This window comes from Giraffa tippelskirchi, chromosome 7 (assembly GCF_054371585.1).
Source record: "Giraffa tippelskirchi isolate mGirTip1 chromosome 7, T2T-mGirTip1v1.2.pri, whole genome shotgun sequence".
Lineage (NCBI taxonomy): Eukaryota > Metazoa > Chordata > Mammalia > Artiodactyla > Giraffidae > Giraffa > Giraffa tippelskirchi.
The window spans coordinates 4272249-4296230 of NC_137281.1; the positions used below are offsets into that span (position 1 = coordinate 4272249).

General features: G+C 40.9%; 1 protein-coding gene across 1 annotated transcript; it reads left to right on the top strand.

Moving 5' to 3' along the window:
• The first annotated feature begins 1988 nt into the window (after positions 1–1988).
• On the top strand, positions 1989–23426 carry LOC145515095 (uncharacterized). The gene is made up of 7 exons (XM_081514627.1): positions 1989–2090; positions 2570–2785; positions 5621–5747; positions 7669–7802; positions 14784–14910; positions 15403–15495; positions 20186–23426. Exons 4-7 carry the CDS (start codon positions 7788–7790, stop codon positions 22402–22404), a joined length of 2454 nt encoding a protein of 817 aa, XP_081370753.1. The 5' UTR covers positions 1989–2090; positions 2570–2785; positions 5621–5747; positions 7669–7787; the 3' UTR covers positions 22405–23426.
• Positions 23427–23982: the final 556 nt, after the last annotated feature.

The following is a 23982-nucleotide window of genomic DNA, read 5'->3' on the forward strand; positions in this document are numbered from 1 at the left end:
TCCCTTGGCCAGCAAGGAGATCCAACCAGTCCATCCTAAAGGAAATCAGTCCTGAATATTCATTGGAAGGACTGATGCTGAAGCTGAAACTCTAATATTTTGGCCACCTGATGTGAAGAATTGACATTTGAAAAGACCCTGATACTGGGAAAGGTTGAAGACAGGAGCAGAAGTGGACAACAAAGGATGAGATGGTTAAATGGCATCACTGACTCAATGAAGATGAGTTTGAGTCAAGTCCAGGAGTTGCCAATGGACAGGGAGGCCTGTAGTGCTGCTGTCCATGGGGTCCCAAAGAGTTGGACACGACTGAGCGACTGAACTGAACTGAACTGAATCACTCAGATGATCCGATGGGAGGAAAACTCAGTAATTGTAACCAGAGACCTGTTTACAACAGGGCAGCTGGCTTTTCTCTTAGGAAGTGAGTCTAGAAAGAAAGAGGGAGACTGGAACCCACATTGCCGTTTATAACATAACCACAGAAATGACATACTGTTACTCCTGCCAGAATCTGTTGATTCACAGGTTCAGTTCAGTTCAGTCGCTCAGTTGACCCCATGAACAGCAGCACGTGGAGGCATCCCTGTCCATCATCAACTCCCAGAGTCCAACCAAACCCATGTCCCTTGAGTCGGTGATGCCATCCAACCGTCTCATCCTCCATCGTTCCCTTCTCCTTCTGCCCTCAATCTTTCCCAGCATCAGGGTCTTTTCAAATGAGTCAGCTCTTCGAATCAGGTGCCCAAAGTATTGAAGTTTCAGCTTCAACATCAGTCTTTCCAATGAATATTCAGGACTGATTTCCTCTAGGATGGACTGTTTGGGTTCCTTAAATAACTGAAAGATCGAACTGCCATATGACCCAGCAATTACACTGTTGGGCATACACACTAAGGAAACAAGAATTCAAAGAGACATGTGTGCTCCAATGTTCATCGCAGCACTGTTTCTAATAGTGAGGACATGGAAGCCACCTAGATATCCATCAACAGACCAATGGATAAGACAGCGGTGGTACGTATACACAATGGAATATTACTCAGCCATTGAAAATAATACATTTGAATCAATTCTAATGAGGTGGATGAAACTGGAGCCTATTATACAGAATGAAGTAAGGCAGAAAGAAAAACACCAAGACAGTATACTAACACGTATATATGGAATTTAGAAAGACGGTAATTATAACCCTGTATGTGAAACAGCAAAAGTGACACAGATGTATACAACAGTCTTTTGGACTCGGTGGGAGAGGGCGAGGGTGGGATGGATGATATGTGAGAATGGCATTGAAACATGTAAATTATCATATGTAAAAAGAAACGCCAGTCCAGGTTTGATGCATGATACAGGGTGCTCGGGGCTGGTGCAGTGGGATGACCCAGAGGGATGGGATGGGGATGGAGGTGGGAGGGGGGTTCAAGATGGGGAACACATGTACACACATGGGGAATTCATGTCAATGTATGACAAATCCAATACAATATTGTAAAGTAAAAAATTAAAAAAAAAATAAACTGCTAAAAAAACAAAATGAAAAGAAAACAAAAAAACAAAAAAACCTTGAGGACAGAATGAATAGAAGGTTCATTCTTAACAGGGCCAAAATCATTCTAATTAGCAATAGTGATGCTGTGAGTCCTAATTAATATATGTGTTAAGGTACAGAGTTTATAGATAGATAGATAGATAGATTGGATATATTCCACAAATTTAAGACAGTAATTTGAAAGCAATAAAAACAGTTAAAGGGACTTGAAATTTTTGTCTTTAACAGTATTTTTTCAAAAATAAAGGAATTTTTTGTATTTAAAAAAAAGGCAGAGAAAGGAAGCACAGTTGGACAGAAGAACCAACAGATCCAAAACTGACGGGGGGCGGGGATGAGGGGAGGCATGGCGTCCTCTCCACTGGCCGCGCCCCTTCGTACCTGCGTTTCCGGCCTCGTCCAACTCTCTCCCCTTACGTCACCTCTCTTTGTCCGCGGCGCAGCGCGCTCACCTTCCTCTGTACCGGATCTTCCGCCCGCGCGTGCGCAGTATCATGAAGACCCGGAATTGAGTTTAAATGAGCGGCAGAGAGTTCTCGTGAGTTTGTTTGTAGGTTTGTTTGTGTACAACCTGGATTTCGTAGTCCCACAGCCTGTTGTCCTTCACACGTGGGTTTCGGGGTCTCTGTGGACGTTCAAACTACCGTCCCCGTTACCCTGTCCCCAGTGTGTCCTCGCATCGCCGTGAGAAGTTCTGAAGTCCGTTAGCTTAGCTGCCGTGTCCCTGGGACCCACGTCCGCCTCCTGTTAACATCGTTCTAGAGTCCATGTCCTTCTCTGGCAGTTCTGCCTTCTAACTTGTAGAGACCACCGCTTAAAGTCCTGCATTGCCTAACCCCTACGTCCCTGATCCACGAAGAGGTGAAGGAGGCTCTATTGTGTATGGAGTTTGGTCAGGGTCTCGCCGATGGTTTGAAGGGGAGGGTCAGCATAGAACGTGTGGTTTTCAGAGGAAGGGCCGCGAGTTCTGAAGAGAAGAATAAAACTGTAAACACCTCGTTTGATTCTGTGTTCCAGAATCCCTGCTGTGTCGGTGGCCGTAGAGGATTGTGTTTTGTAGCTGTTAAGATCCTCCCTCTGTGTGGGGCTGTGTTACAGGGTCCTCGGTGTGTTTCTCTAAGTATTGAACAGCCTATTTCCAACATTGAGGGGTCACTTCCCAAGACTGATCTTACTGGAGAAGGAAGCCCAGAGGAAGAGAAAAGCAAGGAGTCAGAAATGACTCGTTCCGAGGTAAGAGGCATAGTCCTTTTGTTTGTTTGTTCTGTCTCTCTTTCCTGAAATGCTCTTTTTTTTGGACTTGATAAGCTCCTTAACTTCTGAACGGGTTTGTTTGAACTGACCCATAGTCATCATCCCAAGGGACCCATTTCCCTCCTGGCCTATCGGTGTGACAGAAAACAGAGTATTGCCAGCCAAAGAAGCTCACTGAAGCTTTTAAGTCCCGAGTTTTTATTGAGGTTTAGCTACATAGGCATGGTTGATAACAGCTCCAGCATTCTCCCTTCCTTAGAGGTTGGGCTAATAAGCCCATCTGGTTCAAAGCCCCATACCTCTAGTCACTTCGTTGGTCTTTGTGAAATGACCAGCCTCACAACCTGAGTCACCCCTTAGTAAACTAGGGGCCGACGTAAGTCATCTTGTTAGCATAAATTATGAGGGCCCACGGAGAGTAATAAAGCCACTGCAGTCACTAAGGAAATTCCAAGAGTGAATAAACTTAGATTCCACGAGTAAAAGCAAACTTCCAGAACCTGTGGACCAAAGCCTGCTAAATTCTGTTTTGCTTTTTAAATTCTAATATTTATTTAGTTTTGGCTCTGCTGGGATTTTGCTGATGGCCTTGGGCTTTCTCTGTTGTGATTAGGGGGAGATTTGTTGTTGAGCTCTGGCTCTAAGGGAGGGGTTCAGTGATTGCCTTAATAACTGGCAGGCTCTGGAGCAGGTGGGCTTCCGTAGTTGTGGCACAATAGCTCAGTTCCTTCAAGGCATTGGGATCTTCACTTACCAGGGATGGAACCCATGTCTCTGCATTGACAGGCAGATTCTCACCACTGGACCATCAGGCAAGTCCCTAAATTCTTTATTACACAACGCTGAAACCTACATCTTTCCTTCATGCCCTGTGATATTTTTTCCCCCTCTGATTTTAGATGTTGCTTTGGAATACCTCACCTGCTGCATGATTACAAAATATTATGTTGCGTTGCATCCTACTCTTTTATTGTTCAAAACAATGTCCAAGTCTCTCTTTAGGTGAGCTTCTTTGGCTACCTTGTAGCTATTTTGCTTCAGTTATTTTAAAATTTCAACTAGTCTATACAGTGATAGCTTCATCTGTCATTTGGCAGGTTCCCTTTAATTAGGCTTTTTTGTTTTTTATATTCAAAATTATGTTAGCTTTCCTAGATACAGCTGAGACTTACATTTGATATATTCATGTTTGTTTTGAGTTTGAATGGTTCTGAATTTGCAGTCACTGAAGTCTTTATGTCATTACATCTTCCAAGAAAAAGTTTGATTTTCAGACTTTATTTGCTTCAGTAAAGTTTTATAGTTTCTTCACATAGGTTTGGAAATGTGTTCTAAATAGGTGTCATGGCATATTTGCTAACAAAATATAGGCTGTTTCTCATGTTGTGTTTTTAATTACTGTTACTAAAGAGGAAAAATCGTTTTCAGTGAAACCAGCTGGCTCAGCGGTAAAGAATCGGCCTGCCAATGCAGGAGACCTAGGTTTTATCCCTGGGTTGGGAAGGTCCCCTGGAGAAGGAAATGGGAACCCACTCCAGTATTCTTGCCTGGGAAATTCCATGGACGGAGAAGCCTGGAGGGCTACAGCCCATGGGGTCACAAAGAGTTGGACATGATTGATGTGACTTAGAACACATTCATGCACAATTAGAAATAGTTGTTTTACCATAAATGCTAAAATACTCGAGTTTTAAAAAAAAAGGTAGATTAAAAATGTTTCTTCCAAAAGATGTGTTATTCACAGAAGATTGCTTTTACCTTATGTGTGTTTATGTGCATGCATGTATGCAAGCAAAACCTATAGTATATATTAAAGACATCATCATTTCAGGAATATTTTTATTTATTCTCACCTTTGAAAATTGTTCTTACATATTTTCCATGGCCTTAGATTGTTTCATTTTATGAAATGAATATATTGTTCCATTTTAATATATATATGCATGAAAGTGTTCATATGATTTGATCGATTAATTTTCTTGTTTTTTTGTATTCTTCACAATTAGAGAAACTTCTATGAACTTTCATTAGAGTTGTCCCTATGTATTTGTCTGTGTTTTATTAAAGTCTAGAGTACATAAAGTGAAGTAAATTTAACCTATTTAAGGAACGTTTGGTAAATATTTGCAAAAAGGTGGGGCAACAACATTACTGATTTTAAATTATTTCTGTTGCGCATCCACGACTCTGTAAAAACTCGCAGAAAGATATATAATATATTCTATATAGGTAAAATGATTATTGCTGCAGAGGATGCTATCCTAGTAGATCTGTAAAATTTGTAAAACACTTGAAGTTCAAAACTAAGTATGAATGCTTACCTTAGTATTGTATTTCCTTACTGTTCAAAATGGTCATTCATGAAGCAGAATTTTAAGATTGCTAGTTAAAAAAAGCTTATTAAAAATACTAAGAAGAAAAAATAAGGTCGCTAAAATAAATGGCACATTTGTCCCACTCAAGAACTCTTGGATCAGAGTATGCTTTTTAAAAATATTACCTGTTTCCTTAATAGGCAGTTCATCCTGTGTTATACGAATACGAAACTCAAAAATAAATATGCCATTGTTGATCTGATTCTTTTATCATTTCTCTTCCTATCAGAATAGTTTCTGAAATAATTTGTGGGCCATAGCTCATTTCTTCTTGGGTTAGAAATATGGTGAAAATATTACTGTGTAAAAGTCAGAGTATAGTATAACACCAGACCCTCTCCTGTATCAAAACCAGTTCTGTGTGAACTTGCTGTTGTCGTCTTTGGGCACAGTAGGAAGTCTTCTCACAGTCACATGGCATCTATACTTTGTATTTCAGGGACAGCTGATGTTCCAGGATGTGACCATAGATTTCACTCAAGACGAGAGGGAATGCCTGGACCTCAGTCAGCGGGCATTGTACAGGGACGTGATGTTAGAGAACTATAGGAACTCGGCCACGTTGGGTGAGGATAACTTTTTTCCAGAGTCCCTTATCTACTCTCGGGGTTTTGCTTCCTGCGTTACTAGAATGTCTCTTGGAATCTTCTACTTCTTATAATAGCATTTCAGATCCCTGATTTCTATGGGAAAATGGGAATTTCTGAGTTTAGAAAGAAGACTTCATGATGATTTATTATGATTCTACTTTATTTCTCCCTTGATGTAATCTGCCTGCTTCCTCTAAGTTAGTGCTAATTCTCTGAGTTCTGTGCTACAAAATGGCGCTACCTTCCTCTTCAAATCAAATTTCCACTACTTACTTTTGCCTTGTAGTTCGTGACCAGAATCTCAGAATTTGATTTTTATGGAGTAAGTGTTGTATGCTCCTGCTGCTGCTAAATAGCTTCAGTCATGACTTACTTTGTGTGACCACATAGATAGCAGCCCACCAGGCTCCCCCGTCCCTGGGATTCTCCAGGCAAGAACACTGAAGTGGGTTGCCATTTCCTTCTCCAGTGTATGGAAGTGTAAAGTGAAAGTGAAGTCGCTCAATCGGGTCCGACTCTCAGAGACCGCATGGACTTTAGCCTACCAGGCTCCCCTGTCCATGGGATTCTTCTGGCAAGAATACTGGAGTGGTTTACCGTTTCCATCTCCCTAGTGTTGTATAGGTGCTTTCAATAAAGTATTTGAGGAAATCATTTTCTAGGCTGTCTTAACATTCTATCATGCATTCTCTCCCCACCTAGATACATACTATATTGGAAAGTAATGAATCTGTGTCAATGACTGTGGACATTGAGCTATATGCCCAGTATCTATGGAAATGGAATAGAATCATACATTCTATTGTGCTTATTGGGGTATGACTACAGCTCTATTGATAATTGTCCACTGTTAACTACCTAGGCTTAAGGCATATGATCAGGGATTAACTTTGATTGTATCTTTCTTTTTCCTTTGTTCAGACTAGTTTCAGGCAAACTTATACAATTAGGGTACATAAGGCTTTCACAAAAACTGGGCAGGGTCCTTGGCTAAGAGGAGACTCTGCCTGGTGCCCGCCAGTGTAATGAACTGCACTCCACTATCTGCATTGTCCTTCTGAGTGAGTTTGTTTCCCAGAATGCTTGGGTACAACACTCAGACGACACTGAGAGAGTAGCCACATCTAGTGGCCTTACAGGACCAAGTAGATTTCTTGGCTGAGGTGGTTCTGTTCAAAGTGTCACTAGTGATAAAGATCCGCTTGGCAATGCAGGAGACACTAAGAGATGTGAGTTTAATTCCTGGGTGAGGGAGATCCCCTGGAGGAGGGCATGGCAACCCATTCCAGGAGTCTTCCCTGGAGAGTCTCCACTGACAGAGGAGCCAGGTGGCCTACTGTGAATGGGGAGGCAAAGAGTCAGGCTTAGCATGCTAAAGGCAAGGTATCTTTGTGATTCCCACCAAGCATGCATTCCCCACCACCCCTCCTCCAAGGGCACAGGCAGAGGCAGTGGAGGGCAACACCCATGCTAGAGAGAGCCCCTCCACAGGCAATCCGCCCAATCCTTTGTTTCTAGAAGTTCCCACCCTAATCCTCAGCTCCAGAGAGGTCTCAGGTGTGCAGAGTGTGAGGCTGCAACTCAGGGCTCCTAAATGAGGGTCTTCACCCGCCATGTTTCAAAAACCCTCATAATGTGTGTCAGCTAGCCCAGTAGTTGGGTCCATTTTCTCCCGTGAATTGTACTGTGACCTGCTATCTGTAATGGAAAAAGAAAGGAGAACTCTCAGAGGTGGTCTGCAAAGAGAATGCACCAAAGGTAAGCACCAAACACAAATGTGATTAGCATGTCAGATTAGGCTTGATTGCCGCCTGCTGATCAGGAACTGAGAAACCCAAAGAAAAGGCTCAGAAAAGGGCTGGAAAACAAGAACCTTTTTTCTTCATTTTCTCTGCAGCAGTTGCAGGTGAAAGGGCTGTGTGGATGCCTTTGAAGGTATTTTCTCAACCTGTGGATGTGAGTTTTTGACATAACATCCCCAGAGAAGACGCAGAGCAGCAGGAAGAAGAGAAGGAAATGGCAGCTTCTCAGGTAAATGTCCTGTCCTGAGTCTGGGAATGTGTCTGCTTTTCCTCCTGAAATGCCTGGACTGAGAACCTGCAAACCTTTACTTCTCTGATTCTAAGTTTTCTCCCTGGGGGGTTTGTTGTTATCGACTTATTTTCTCCTTTTGTTCTTATAATAGCAAACAGCAGCTCTTTAACTTCTCCGCTGAATCTCAGAGCCTGTTAGCCATTGTCTGTATCCCAGCTTTCTCTAGAGCATGATGAATTCTCAGCATGAATTAGTGATGTTCAGTTGTTGACTGTATGCCCTTTGTGCGAGATGAGCACGGGGAGGCACAGATACCAGAGATTCCCACTGGGATGTTGTCTAGTGTCAGGATCATAGGGAAGGAGGGGAAATGGCGTGATGAGTTTACATGTGGATGCAGCTTCAGCTCCTTAGAACAGGAGTTACAGATTGTCCTTCTAAACAGAGTGAACTGATTGGTCCACAGTCCTTCATAAAAGTTTCAGAAATAGAAACGTTGCAGAGACTGCTCTATATCGATAAGTGAGACTAACTACTTACATGTAGTATTTGGCTGCAGATCAGGGGAGGCATATATGAAGTGATATTTGCTTACAACACACTTTTAAAATATTTATTTAGTTGGCTGCATTGGGTCTTCGCTGTAGCAGTTAGGATCTTCAGTCATCCTTGTAGTTTTCAGGTTCTTTGGTTGTGACGTGTAAACTCTTAGCTACAGCATGTGGGATCTAGTTTGCTGATCAAGGAAAGAACCAGAGCTCCATGCATTGGGAGCTCAGGGTCTTAGTCACTGGATCATCATGAAGTCCCCAAACTAACATTTTTTAATGATAGATTCAGATCATAGTTTCCATAATAGTGCGAAAATACCCATGCAGTACTAATGCATGCTTCCAGGTACGTCTTATCCCATGACTCCTGTTCACTGGTTTAGGTGTTTCTGTGAGATTCCCATGCTCTGATGTTGTTTTTTTTGATTTGCCTTCAACAAGTGTCTTGCAAAGAAAAAGTGAGGGATGTACCTCAACTATCATAATTAACGGAGTAACTTCATGTCTTCCTACTTTGTGCTCTGGAAAATGAACACTTACATGTGTTCAGCAGAGATACTGGGTTTCAGAAGTGGGGGTTTTCATCTCAAGCCCAGGTCTGATCTTTACTAGTACACTCCACGCTCATATCACAGAGTCTCATCACAGTTTTGTGTTTTCCAAAATGTTTACAAGAATCTTATTAGTCCTAATCTATGCTCAACTGTATTAAAATTTAAAATACAGCTCAGTGCAAATAAACAATATCATCCTCAAACATTATGGACATTTTTAATCCATTCAAAATTACCTGAGTTTACTTACATGAAACTTTTTTTCTCTTACTCTTGATGAGTATATAGCCCCATTTGAGGGTGTGTCTGTACTCAGTGGAGATGAGTTTGAGTAGGCTCTGGGAGTTGGTGATGGACAGGGAGGTCTGGCGTGCTGTGGTCCATGGGGTCGCGAATACTCAGTCAGGACTGAGCGACTGAACTGAACTCGAATGTATGTATGAAAATGTTAACATGACTTGATCAATTTTTTTCTTCTTTTTTTTTTTGGTTAGTTTTTTTTGAAGAACTTCTGTGGAAGGGCATGACTACCCACCCCAGTATTCCTGCTTGGGAATTACTTAGACAGAGGAACCTGGCAAGTTTAGAGTCCATGGGGTCACAAAGAACTGGACATGACTGAGTGACTAAAACTCTTCTCGTCTTTAATATTCTTTACAGTTACAGAAACTTCTATCACCTTTTCTTAGCGTTGTCTCAGTGAATCTGGTCTGTGTTTTATTAGTTAAAACCTGAAGTACATAAACTGAAGTAAAGTTTAAGCTCTGCCAGTTAATGACTGTTTGTTAATATTTGCCAAAAGGTATAAGAGTAACATTACTGATATTCAGTTATTTCTAGCTAAGCTTACCTCTCAGGTGGGGAGGGAACCAGGCTTCCCCCACTCCTGAACATCCTAAAGAATTCCCTTCTGACTACTCGTGTTTCTCAGGGCTGGGAAGGACCACTCTTCCCCCACTCCTGCAAATTCCCTTAACCCTTCAGATTCTTCTGATGGGACAAAGACCTCATTTCCCACCAGAGGGACAGTCCAAGATTTTTATCAGCTGAAATGCCCCTGATATCAGTCAGTTTGAGCATTGTTTGGTCTATATTTTAGCTATAAGACTAAGACTACAGATAGGAAAGATAATTTCTTGACACAGGATGGCCCTCATATTCTTTAGACTCTGGAGAAAACTGGTTAAAATGAGATTTTCTTTCCATTGGAAACTGGGCAACCGGTTCTTTTTGCATATGCATTTAAAAACAACTAGCTTGTTAAAAGGCCTGCCTAGGGAAAAGCTTGAAGTTAACCCTGTCCTAGTCCTTGAAATACACTGCCCACTTTGCCTGAGACCTCACTCAGCCTTGGGCAAATGAGAACTGCAAGCCAAAGAAACAAGCAAAAAAAGGATCAAAGAGAGGTTTTAAATCTCAGGCAGAAATCTATGAGTTCTCTGTCTGTCTCTGTGTCTGGATGTATGTATGTCTCAGTGTGCGTCCTTTTTTTTTTTTTTTTGTAATAGCTGAAGTTGTAAATGAGTTCTAATTTAATTGACCTAAAGAAAAGTAAGCACACAGAAACAGACAATTCTAACTAAAAGAGAAACTAAGCTACATGAATTTCAGATTCTCGTGAACTGGGAATTATTCCATAATTAATATCTAGTGTTAATGTTTGTTTGCTAATCTAATATAGATAGGTCTAAGAGTCATTAATCATAGTATTTTCATTGTGCCTAGGTTTATTGTAAGTTCAATATTGTTATATTGTTATATCTGTTACAAGTTTGTCAACGAGAGAAGTACTTCTTGGGGGGAAAAAAACTTCAAAGAAAATGTAAAAGAGATATGAGCTCTCAGATAAACTCTATTAAGAATAATTATACTTTAGAAATGTCTGTCTAAAACATCTCTAGATTGTGGTAACCTGAATTTCTGCTGCTGCTGATGCTAAGTTGCTTCAGTCGTGTCCGACTCTGTGCGACCCCATAGACGGCAGCCCACCGGGATCCACTGTCCCTGGGATTCTCCAGGCAAGAGTACTGGAGTGGGGTGCCATAGCCTTCTCCGAACCTGAATTTCTAGGGCTCTGTTAAACTATGTGACGGAAGTTTATTGAACAGCTGGGTCATTTCCAAATAAGATAAGATTCTGAAACATTCATTACTGGGGACTAACGTCCTCTTACAGAGAAACTAGAGGTTTTGGACTATTCATGAATAATGCTTGATGCCATCCTGAGATGTTCTCTAGAATTTTTTTTAGAAATTATCACTTGTATCTATGTTCACCAATCTACAGAATACTTAAGTTCTTGGTTGCTTAAGGAAAGTAGCATGTGTATTTTCAGTAAAGAAGCTATGAGGAATGAAATTACATTTTATGAAGGGAAAAGGAAGTAGGTCTGACTTACGGTGGCTGTTTCAGGATGGGAGAACAAAGTAATGGGTACAGAAAGTGATAAGAAGGTTTCATGGAAAGTGGACCCCAAGGGAAGGAAGAGTTTTGTGCGTAAATACAAGTTTTCTTGAGATGTTGAGCTGCCTTTGATAATGGATTTTAAGTTTCTTCACCTCTGACGTGATCTGTTCCATGTTTACCTTTGAAATCTTCTTTGTTACTTTGGCTAAATGAACATATTGTTTCCCAGTGATCTGTATGATATTTTCTGACTGAGTGTTATAATCCCTTTTGATGTTTGTCAACAAAACTTCCTAAATGACTTGACTTCTAGATGGCTTTGAAATGCTTCAGAGGGCTCCTCTGACATCCCAGGGAGATATTAGACTACCTAGGTTCATTGGCCATGTTAAATTACATGGGAAGTACAGTTGAAGGGGTGATAAATCTTCTCAGATTATGCTGTATGGTTGGTGTTACTAATAGAGATATCCTAAAATTATGTGGAGGTCATATAGATCTGATATGCCCTAATAAAATGTGGTCAACTATAATTCTAGTTATCCTGTTAAAGTGTTACAAGTCACAACAATGACCAGGCTACACTGTCAATTGCACTTTAATCAGAATACTGCTACTTCAAGATGTATGGAAAAGATTTTTCTAAGGTTAACTGATAAACAAATTTTGTTTGTTTCTTATCTGGTCTGCTACTACTAGACTGAAATTTAATCTCTATATTAATAGAAGAAAGTTTTCTTAGATTGCAGCTTTCAATAAGACATTATGAATTTCTTTGCCTTTAAGTGATTTATATTCATTTTTAAAATCTTTTGTTACTTTGGTAAAGTAAATAAGCATTATTGAAGATTCTGGTACATGTAGACAAAGCTGATTCTTCTTCTACAAAAATAACCCCTCACTGTTGGACTTTGCTATCCTGATGTCTTTAAAACATGGCCATAGTCTGCTCCTAAATCGAGGAATTAAAAATGAGTGAACAATAGCTGTAAATCAAAGAGTCAGGGTTATGGGAAATCCAAGATGGCAGCCTGGCTTTCCACGGCTCCCTGACAAACCTCCTTTTTGTTTGATGGGTTAAACCCTTCCCTGGCTACAGGGTTAATGTCCTCATAATGAAAAAATTGTGTTTCCCTGAATATTAACTTTTGTTCATTGTTAAACTAAGTTTCTAGTTTTGTTAATTAAAGTCTAGTGTTTACTAAAACTCACTTCTGAGATAGTTCCTTGTTAGGTTATATTTCTAAAAGATTCAATTAAGTTATTAAAAAGGACACTCTAAGTTTGTTTCTAAAGCTAATCTCAGTAAGCAATCTTCAGATAAAGAGTAGATGCTCCATGATGTCCAACCAGGAGATTAACACCAGGCTTTAGTCATTGAACAAATCAAGTCAGATGACCTGGGGTACACTGGGCTCTACCTAATGAAAGTTCTTGACTTATCATTCTTACTTATGACCTTACTGATGACTTAATAATAACTTACTAATAACTTCTAGCTAAAGCTATATTATTTTCTATGTCGCTTGTTTCAGAAGATTGTTTCTTATGTTACTCGGTGTGTGACTGAGCCTGTGATAAAAAGCTGCTATGCAGTTCCCTATGACATCAGTGATTGTAATAATGTAACTCTAGATATGGGAAGAAGCAAGCAGAGGGAATATTTTCCTGGACCAAGAGTCTAGTAAGACAGGTATGGTCCAGAGATTTTGCTACTCACAAGGCCTGCTCTAGAAACAGCACATTGAGTGGCCTATCAATGGACCTTCCCTAGACCTGGGAATGAGCCTTCCCAGTGCCACAGGACACAATGGCCAAGAAATGCCCCCAAAGCATGGTCAAATATGTGGCTATGAAGGGACCCTGCTGACTGGACTCTGCCAGCTGTCTCTACAAAGATTACATCATGACTACTGCAAGCTGCTGGCCTTCCACAGCCCCCAAAGGAGTTCAGAGTAGAGATCAGAAATAAGGCACTCTGTCCTCTGGGAAAAGTCCAGAAGAACAGACCTTCCGATAGTCAGCTGTTTTCAGGTAAAGATTTTATGAGCCCATATTCTTGCTACTTCTCGTACCTAGAGAAACACTAACGTCACGAACCGATGTCGGGGCCTGTTTCTCCTGGCTAGCCCCTGAGGAGCTTTTCTACTTCTCTTAATCTTTGGGCCATGTACCTTTAACTTTCTTGTAAAGTTTGTTTCTTCTAAAATACAACACATTTCCAAGTGGTCGTACAAGAACATTCCCTGACCAACACCTAGACAATGGTGAAACATGTCACCTTATCATTCCACGGACTCTCATCTCCCTCCATAAATGCACCTGGACAGAGTAGGCAAAGGGAATCCAGAGCCCCAAGGTGCCCCTGCTCAGCCTGAAGCAGCCAGAGCAGTCATTGCCCCTTTTCCTTTGAAACTGGATTCCCAAATGTGTGACAAGTGAAATGAGTAGATAGTTAGACATGAACAGGATATCAACAGGGGCCAAAGAATTGGCCCTAAAAATAAAGAGAGGGAGGTATGTGGTGACCCAGGGACAAAAAGTAGAGAAAACCAAGGAGGGTTTGGAATGCAGGAATGGAAAGTCAAGGCCCCTTAGCATCTTTCCCGCCACCATGTTGTGACTACTGATGGATTTCAGGTCCTCCTCAGCAGTATAAACTGTCCTCCCTCATCCCCCATAGTGAAAAAGTATCTTTCTTACTCTTCCCCCACCCAGTATATGTGCCCCATCCATTCAGCAAATGATCCACAAGACCCTTATCTCCCACTTCTTGTATCCTGGCTATGAAAGTGGACTAAGGATCCCTGTTCAACATCCATTCTCCCTTGAGCTGGCCTGCTGTTCTAACAGCGTCTCCAATTCTAATAAACTTTATTTCCCTCTCATTTTGTCTCATGTCTGGAAATTCTTTTCCAACCCAGACCACAAGAAAGGTTACTATCCTATTAGACCAGTTAAAATCTGTACAACAAGTTCAAACTTAAGTATGATTTCTTTCCTTACTATTCTATTTAATTGCTGTTCAAAATTGTCATTCCTCGAGCAGAATTTTCAACATTACTAACTCAGATAACCTTGCTAAAAATGTGGCACTTTGGCCACACTTCAGAACTGTTGGCTCAGAATATGCTTTAAAAAAACCATTTTTCCTGTTTCTTTGATAAACAACTTATCCTATGTCACACGAGTAGAACACTGAAAACTAAATATGCTAATGTTGCCCTGATCATTGTATAATTTCTCTTTCAGATGAGAATAGTTTCTCTAATGGCTTGTGGATCATAACTCATCCTCTTTTCTTCACATTAGAAATTGGTTAGAAAGTATTACTGTGTAAAAAATATAGTTTTCAATACCAGCCAAGCCACTAAATCTCGAGAAGGTCTCTGAACTTGCCGTTTTCATCTTGGGTCACATCAGGAAGTCTTCCCACGGCCACATGGCATCTGTACTTTGTGTTTCAGGCACGGTTGACGTTCCAGGATGTGACCATAGGCTTCACTCAAGAGGAGTGGGAATGCCTGGACCTCAGTCAGCGGGAATTGTACAGGGACGTGATGGTAGAGAACTACGGGAACCTGGCCTCCTTGGGTGAGGATAACTGCCTTCCAGAATCCCTTATCTACCCACTGAGTTTTTGTTCCTTCATTTCTAGAATGTCGTCTGAAATTTTGTGCTTCCTACAGTAGTTTCAGATCTCTGCTTTCTAGGGGAAAATGGGTATTTGTGAGTTTAGAAAGAAAGGCTTCATGATGATTTGTTATGCTCGTGACGTTTTTTTTCCTTGATATACTCTGCCTCCTTAGTTCTAGGTTCGTGCTAATTGCGTAAGTTCTGTGGTATTAAATAGTTGTACCCTCTCTTAATTTCATATTCACACTACTTACTTTTGCCTTAGTACTACTTGACCAGAATCTCAGGATCTGATTGTTAGGTGTTTGTTAGTATTGTATAGCTGCTTTGAATAAAGTATTTCAGGAAATTATTTTCTAGAACAAAATGCGTTCTCGTCTCACATGAATACATATTGGATTCGATACTGATGAATCTAACAACACAAATATTCCGTTCTCTGATCAACAGGTCTTGCCTCTAAGCTGGACCTGGTTGCCTTTCTGGAGCAATTGAAGGATCCCAGGAATATGAGGAGAATGGAGACCACAGCCATTTACCCAGGTAGGTATGAATGGATGGAGATGATGACCCAGATGAGAGGTCCAAGGAGCAGCCAGGAACTCATCCTTCGCCACATCGTTTTGGAAGATTTGCTTCAGTGGAAATGGTTTTTGAAAACCTGGGTTTGTGTCTGCTACTGTCATAGAAATGTATCACCTGCCCCATTCTGTCCCTTAAATCAGTCATGAATTCATCTCCAGTGATCACTTTTCTCCATCACAGTGTGAACTAAAAGTCTCCTCTTGGCTTGTGACAAACTGCATTCATTCTTTGCTCTTCGGTTTCTTAGGGGCCCTAGGAAAAGTGCCCATTTCTGAGTAACTATATGACACTCCTTTTAAAGTTTCTTTCTACCTCTAGACAGAAATGTATGAGTGGAGTGGTAGACAAACTGCAAAACTTCTAGGAATGCTGGGGACAGGTTTTTGTTCTCTGGTTTATAATTTCCTGTCCACTGGGAGTAACACATAGAACCTTCTAAAGAAATTTCAAATTCAAGTAATTTTTCACTGCAGAAAGCAAAACCTCCTGAAAATGAAAGATGCACATTTCAGGTTGACTTCAAAGTTTCTCTTTTCCTTATATGATGTCATATTAAAAATCTTAAGTGTATTTGCCCCAATTCTAACATGCTAAAATACTTTATTACATTCTATTACCTCATACAATGTTAAAATAAATTGACACAAAATCTTAGCACATTTTCCACAATATTATTAATGATTGAATCAAAGTATAACAGGTTTTAGATTATATAAAGAAATCTTTATTAAAAGTTCTAATTGGAATATACCTGTTTTATAATTTTGTACTCGTATACAGCAAAGAGAATCAATTATACATGGCAGTCAGTTCAGTCGCTTAGTCGAGTCTGACTCTGCAACCCCATGATCTGCAGCAAGCCAGGCTTCCCTGGCCATCACCAACTCCCAGAGCATGCTCAAACTCATGTCCATCAAGTCAGCGATGCCATCCAACCATCACATCCTCTCTGTTCCCTTCTCTTCCCATCTTCAGTCTTTTTCAGCATCAGAATATTTTTCAGTGGGTGAATTCTTTGCATCAAGTGGCCAAAGTATTGGAGCTTCAGCTTTAGCATCAGTCCTTCCAATGAATATTCAGGACTGGTTTCCTTTAGGATGGAGTAGTGTGATCTTCTTGGCAGTCCAAGGGACTCTCAAGAGTCTTCTCCAACACCACAGTTCAAAAGCATCCATTCTTCTGCGCTCAGCTTTCTTCATGGTCCAACTCTCACTTCCATGCATGACCACTGGAAAAACCATACCTTTGACTAGACTGACCTTTGTCAGCAAAGTAATGTTCCTGCTTTTTAATATGCTGCCTAGCTTGCTCATAGCTTTTCTTCCAAGAAGCAAACATCTTTTACTTTCATGGCTGTAGTCACCATCTGCAGTGATTTTGGAACACAAAAAAATAAAGCCTCTCACTGTTTCCACTGTTTTCTTCCGCCGTTTGCCATGAAACGATCTGACTGGTGCCATGATCTTTGTTTTTTTGAACATTGAATTTGAAGCCAGCTTTTTCAACCTCTTGTTTCAGTTTCATCAGGAGACTCCTCAGTTCCTCTTTGCTTTCTGTTATAAGGGTGGTGTCATCTGTATATCTGAGATTATGGCTATTTCTCCCTGAAATCTTGATTCCAATTTGTGCTTCATTCAGCCCACTATGTCACATGAGGTAGTGTGCATATAAGGTAAATAAGCAGGGTGACAATATACAGCCTTGACGTACCCCTTTCCCAATTTGGAATTAGTCCGTGGTCACATGTCCAGTTCTCACTGTTGCTTCTTGACATGCATACAGGTTCCTCAGGAGGCAGGTAAGGTAGTCTAGTTTCTCATCTCCTTAAGAATTGTCCACAGTTTCTTGTGATCCACACAATCAAAGGCTGTGGTGTAGTCAATAAAGCAAATGTAGTTGTTGTTACGGAACTCTCTTGCTTTTTATATGATCCAAGAGATATTGGCAATTTGATCTCTGGTTCCTCTGCCGTTTCTAAATTCAGCTTGAACATCTGGAAGCTCTTGGTTCACCTATGTTAAAGCCTGTCTTGGAGAATTTTGAGCCTTTGCTATTGTTTGAAATGAGGGAAATTGTGTAGCAGTTTGAGCGTTCTTTGGCATTGCCTTTCTTTGTGATTGGAATGAAAACTGACTTTTTCCCATCCTGAGGCCACTGCTGAGTTTTCCAAATTTGCTGGCTTATCGAATGCAGGACTTTAGCATTATCCTCTTTCAGGACTTGAAATAGGTCAGCTGGAGTTCCATCACCTATACTAGCTTTGTTGGTAGTCATGCCTCCTAAGGCCAACTTAACTTTGGACACCAGGATGTCTGTTAGTAGGTGAGTGATCACACCATCAGGGTTATCTCAGTCATTAAGATCTTTTTCATATAGTTCTTCCAAGTATTCTCGCCAACTTCTTAATATCTTCTGCTTCTTTTAGGTCCATCCCGTTTCTGTCCTTTATTGTTCCCATCTTGGCATGAAATATTCCCAGTACCTCTACTTTTCTTCAAGAAATCTCTAGTCTTTATCATTGTATTGATTTGCTTCCCATTTAGGTCTCCACAGAGCAATGAGTAGAGTTCCGTCTTTCAATCATAGTTTAAAGTCTGTCTTCTTATTTAATTCCTGAAAACAAGTACTTTACTAGATTTATCTTATTTGTATTCTGCTTCCTCGGACATTGTCCTATGTGACCTCAGTTTCTGATTCCTTCTGTGTCACTATCACTTATGATTTTTAGACAGAATCATCTATTAGAACATTCTCAGAAACATTTGTGGCAAGAAGTGGATTAAAGAACTATTTAGGCATCTAGGATTTGTGAAAGTGTTTGGTGTCTCCACTTAGATGACTAGAAGCAAGAAGTAATCATTAGATTGCCTATCACCTCTTCATTGAGTGGTCGTTGTAGGTTTTTATCTTGCTTCCTCCTCTAGACCCTATTTCTTTGCCATCTCATTTTGTCCAGCTTTCTGTCTGTGGTCTCTGTTTTGAAGGCTACAGGAACCTACGTAGACTTCCTTCTGGTGTCTGCCCCTTGGTGAGTGATGTTGTCCAGAGATTTCTGCCCTTATCCTCTTGATCTGTGCTTTGATTGCTGTTAACTGTGACCAGAGCCTGCTGTGGATATTCAGTGCTGTTTCCCCATTGTTGTGTGGTTCTTACTTACCTCTCTCTGGTGGTGCCTGCTCCCTGCTTGGTCGAATAGACCCCCAGATCTGATCCTTAGCTGTGATTCTGATTTGTGCTGCGAGGATGGTGGGACTTTAGCACACCCACTGGGAGAGAAGTCGCTGGGTGTTACTTCTCTGGGGATGTTTTCCTCGGGGTGTGCTCTGGTGCCCCCATCATGCCTTTTGCAAGCTCTCATGTGATGCTAGTGTTGGCACTGCTCGTGGCCCCACCTTAACCGTGGGCGTAATGGCTATGGCCCTGGTCTCTGAGATGTTGTTTTCACAAGGTCACCACATAGATTCGGAGAAGTCAGGTCCTGGGATTACATTCAACGTGGAGCTGGACCCGCTGTGGTGCTCCGGGGCAGCTCAGGCTCTGTCCTGGCCCCGGCCCCTTGTGTAGGAGCCCACAGAGTGTACAGCTGCTAAAGCTACACCTGCCATGACTGGGAGAGCCCTGGTCATTAACTCACATGCTCTGTAGGGGCTGAGGTTGCAAAGCCGGTCATGGGTGTAAGACCATGGCTTGTGTTGCTGCAAGGAGATGTTTCCGCTTTTCTTCTTTATTCCTGGGGTTCAGCTGTGCTTTCAGCTCCACCTGTGCATGTGGCCAACTCACAGGTGTCTGCTCCTGAGACTGCCCCAGAGCCCAGGAGTCTGCTGATTGTGGAGGAGGTTGATGGGGGAGGCCGTGGCTGGGGGATCAAAAGACCTACGTGGGTGGAGTTCTTCGTAGTCCTACCGAGGAGTGGCCGGCATAAGGGACAAGCGATGCAATGGGCTCCTTCTTTGGCCATCACTCACCAATGGCACTCTGCTCTATGGTGGTTCAGGCTTCACCTCAAGCATTTGCGTTTGCAGAGCTCTTCCCACTCTCCCATCCCTTCAGGATGTCTCCTTATGGCCAACAGCAGTCCTCTGCCTGGGTCTGCCTTCCAGACCCCACATTCCAGCACCCTGCCCTTGTCTGCAGTGGTGGACATGTCTCTCAGGCTGTGTGGGCAGGGCTGGGGTCAGCAGCCTGTGTACAGGTCACACTCTGTCCTGCACACTGGTTGTCATAGTCTCTTCCACAGAGAACGAGGCTCTCCTGTCCAAGCTGAGCTCCCTCAGTGAGGGGCTTCCCTGGATATGGAGACCTCTCCTCACTTTCATCTCCCAGAAGCGTTGCAGGCCGGAACCCACTTCCTCTCCTCTTCCTGTTCCTTCTTTCATTTGTCCTCCCTGTCTCAGCAGGAATCTTTCTTGTCCTTTCAGATTTCCAAGGGCCTCTGCTAGTGTTCAGCCGGGCTCTGTGAGAATTGTTCCATTTCTCATTCATTCGTGGAGGAGAGATGATCTCCACATCTGCCTAATCCTCTACTATCTTGATCCTTCTGTCTCTATTTTATTTTTAAACTAGCCAATGGGCATCAATTTTCTCTAAATCTTTAAAGATATTCACTGAGAAAAGCAGGTAAAATTACTTGCTCTTTGGTATCTTTCAGCTTTGTCTCCACAAGACACCCAGGATTTGATGCCGAACAATCCAGCATTAGAAGATGTATTCTCAAAATCAAACCTAGGAACATATCACACATTTCACCTCAGAAACTTAAATTTAATGAAAGACTGGGAATATACTGGAGTATATGAAAGACGGAGAGGATGTTTATATGGACATAAGGAAATGGAGACAGTTACAGATAATGGTAACATTACTGCAAAAAGAAATGAACACCATGAGTCAAATTGGGAAAAACACCAATTTCAGTCTTCAACATCTGCTGAGAAGTGTAAGTGTTTAAGGAAAGATGTCCATCCTTTTTTGAAACGTACATGTTCTCTGAAAGGAAATGTGGAAAATCTGGAAGGTAATCTAGTCTCTACTGCAAATACTCATTCAGACAATTCTGAACGTAGGTTTCGACGAAACATACATTCAAGCATGTCTGAACACGTACAATTTAATAGTGAGGGGGAAAACTCACAATCTAATCAATTTGAGGGATCCATGAGTAGGGGGTCATTATTCTTCCCCCAACAGGTATATTCTCTCCATTCCAAGATGTATGTTAATGATAATGGAAGAGATGTAATCCAACCATCATTGTTCAATAGATATTGTGATATGGTTAATACACAAGAGCTTTCCATGTGTAATAAAATGAGTCAGATCTTAAATAACAGCTCCAGCTCCAATAATTACAAGACTATTTATGGTGGAGTGAGAAGGTATTCAGACAATGAAACTAGGTATACTGTTGTGGGAGACTCAAACCTTATGAAACATCAGGGACCCGAATCTTCAAACAAGGAATCTAAAAGTAATAAATGTAGAAATAGCTTTTATCAAATGTCAGTTTTTTCTTTAGATAAGAGTACTTGTACTGAATATGGTAAAGTTTCTAATCAGTCTTCAAAACTTATTCAACAACAGACTGTTCAGAATCCACAGAAAGAAAACAAGTGTAAGATATGTGGGAAAGTCTTTAGTAAGTCATCCAATCTAAGTAAACATAGAAAATTTCATACAGGAAGGAAACCTTTCAAATGTACAGAATGTTCCAAAGCGTTTAACCTTCACGCACTTCTTACTAAACATCAGAGAATTCACACTGGAGAGAAACCTTATAAATGTACAGAATGTAGCAAAGCCTTTATCGGTTATGCACAGCTAACCTATCATCAGCGAATTCATACTGGAGAGAAACCTTATAAATGTACAGAATGTAGCAAAGCCGTTGTCGGTTACTCACAGCTATCCTATCATCAGCGAATTCATACTGGAGAGAAACCTTATAAATGTACAGAATGTAGCAAAGCCTTTATCACTTACTCACAGCTAACCTATCATCAGCGAATTCATACTGGAGAGAAGCCTTATAAATGTAAAGAATGTAACAAAGCCTTTATTCGGTGCTCATATCTTACCAAACATCAGCGAATTCATTCTGGGGAGAGACCTTATAAATGTAAAGAATGTAACAAAGCCTTTATTTGTTGCACACATCTTGCTCAACATCAGCGAATTCATACTGGAGAGAAGCCTTATAAATGCAAAGAATGTAACAAAGCCTTTATTCAATACTCAACTCTTATCCAGCATCAGGTAATTCATACTGGAGAGAGACCTTATAAATGTCAGGAATGTGGCAAAGCCTTCCTCCGTTGCTCACTTCTTACTCAACATCAGCGAATTCATTCTGGAGAGAAACTTTATTATTGTACAGAGTGTGGCCGAACCTTTCTTTATCATTCAGAGTTAATTGTACATCATCGAATCCATACTGGGGAGAAACCATACAAGTGTAAAGAATGTGGGAAAGCATATATTACGAGTTCAGCCCTTACTCAACATCACCAAATTCATACCGGGGATAGATGTTATAAATGTACAGAATGTGGCAAGGCCTTTATATACAATTCTATTCTTACTAAACATCGGCGAATCCATACTGGGGAGAGACCGTATAAATGTACAGAATGTGGCAAAGCGTTTAATAGAAACTCAATTCTTACTGCACATTTGCGAATTCATACTGGAGAGAAACCTTATAAATGTACAGAATGCGGCAAAGCCTTTGGTTGCAACTCAACGCTTACTCAACATTGGCGAATTCATACTGGAGAGAGACCTTATAAATGCACAGAATGTGGCAAAGCCTTTAGTCGTAGTGGCCATCTCACTAGACATCTGAGAACACACACTGGAGGGAAACCCTAGTAATGGAACAAGTGATGGAAGAGGTTTTCCCTAAACATACATCAGAAAACAAGAGTTTATACAAGAAGCCTATGGAAATGATGTAACAAATATGTAGAAAGGTATTTAATCAAAAGTTAAATCGAAATAAATATCAGAGATTTCATGCTAAAAGGCATTTCATCAATTTTGTTTTCAGAAGTTTCTCTGAAGGAGAATGAGTGTAGGGAGTACTCCATAGTTAAAACACATAGAAAATGGATGTATTAGCATGAATCGTGAGATAAAGGTTGATGGTTAGAAAGTTGTAATTCTTAGCAATGTATGTATGCTTGTTTATAATGACATGATTTGAGATTCTTTGAAGGGAATGTAATTCAGCACTCAAGTAATCCATACTATGCTTTCTTTCTAGTGTGTTTGCAAACATACGTTTTTGATGCTTTATTAAAGATTAGCCTTTTTATATTGTGCTGCAACCATTTCTATCTATTGTCCATTAGAAGATGAAGGATACCATAATGTAAAATGTACAATGAACATCTAAATAGAGGTGTTTGGCATTGATGTGAACTATCTGGAGGTTGCCATGATGTAAGTGATCATTTAATCTTTCCATGTATTAAAGTAAGACAGAAGTTGGTTGTCAGGTTCCAATAGTAATATCCTTGATTTGTAAGAGGAACACAATGACAGTTCACTGCAATATTGATGTATATCTTTAGAATATCAAAACAAGTCATGATTATTACTTGACAATGGTGAAATAAAAACAGTGATAACCTAGAAATGTATTAGAAACTCTTCCTGCAAAGGCATGGAATTAGTGTATATCATTCCTGCTAAGTGTTTCCTAGGCTTTGTTTGGTAAGCCGTATAAATTACAAATCTCACATCATTATATCAAAAAATGAGTATCTTTCTCTGTACTTTTGATCTGTATTTACTCATGGTATATACCGTGGATTGTAAAAGGTTTTATCTCAACTATGTGTGAAATTAATATATGGTTATTAATAAACATGAATGGTTTTAGTGTCTCAGTTGATTGTAATGAATTAAATGTTAACCCACCACCAACAGCAATCTCGCCCACCTCATTTAATGTTGTAGTGAAGAGACCACAATGAACTATTCCTAGCAAAGAGAGATGGCATATGTGGAAATTAGTTTACTCACTGGCTTTAAATTTCTCATAACTTCAGATATAGTCCATCATTTCTATGTTGTATCTCCTCTCTCATTTTGTAACTGCTTGGACATTGTGAAGGTTCTAATAAGAAGGATCATACAGAGTACTGTTGACAGTTTCCCTAAACTGCTCCATGCTGTTGCTGCCTCAGCATCTGTCTGGGGAGCAGGCGGCCTGCAGGTCCCTGAACTCACACCAGCCAGTCCTGTGAGCACCTGCCCTAGATGACCATCCACCTTGAGATCAGCAGTCTCGCTGAACCCCAGGGTCTACTGCACAGGCCCCCCTTCAATCACACTGAGAGAGTCAATGTCTAGGCAGGTTGATAAGTCCGGGGGTCCCCAAGGAGAGAGGGGTCTGGAATTCTCAAGGAAGAAGGAAGGACAAACGGTTTTTTTCCTCTTTAT

Coding starts and splice junctions, on each gene's coding strand:
- LOC145515095 (XM_081514627.1), top strand. Junction 14,911..15,402: donor CGGGAACCTGGCCTCCTTGG/GTGAGGATAACT, acceptor TCTGATCAACAG/GTCTTGCCTCTAAGCTGGAC. Junction 15,496..20,185: donor GACCACAGCCATTTACCCAG/GTAGGTATGAAT, acceptor GGTATCTTTCAG/CTTTGTCTCCACAAGACACC.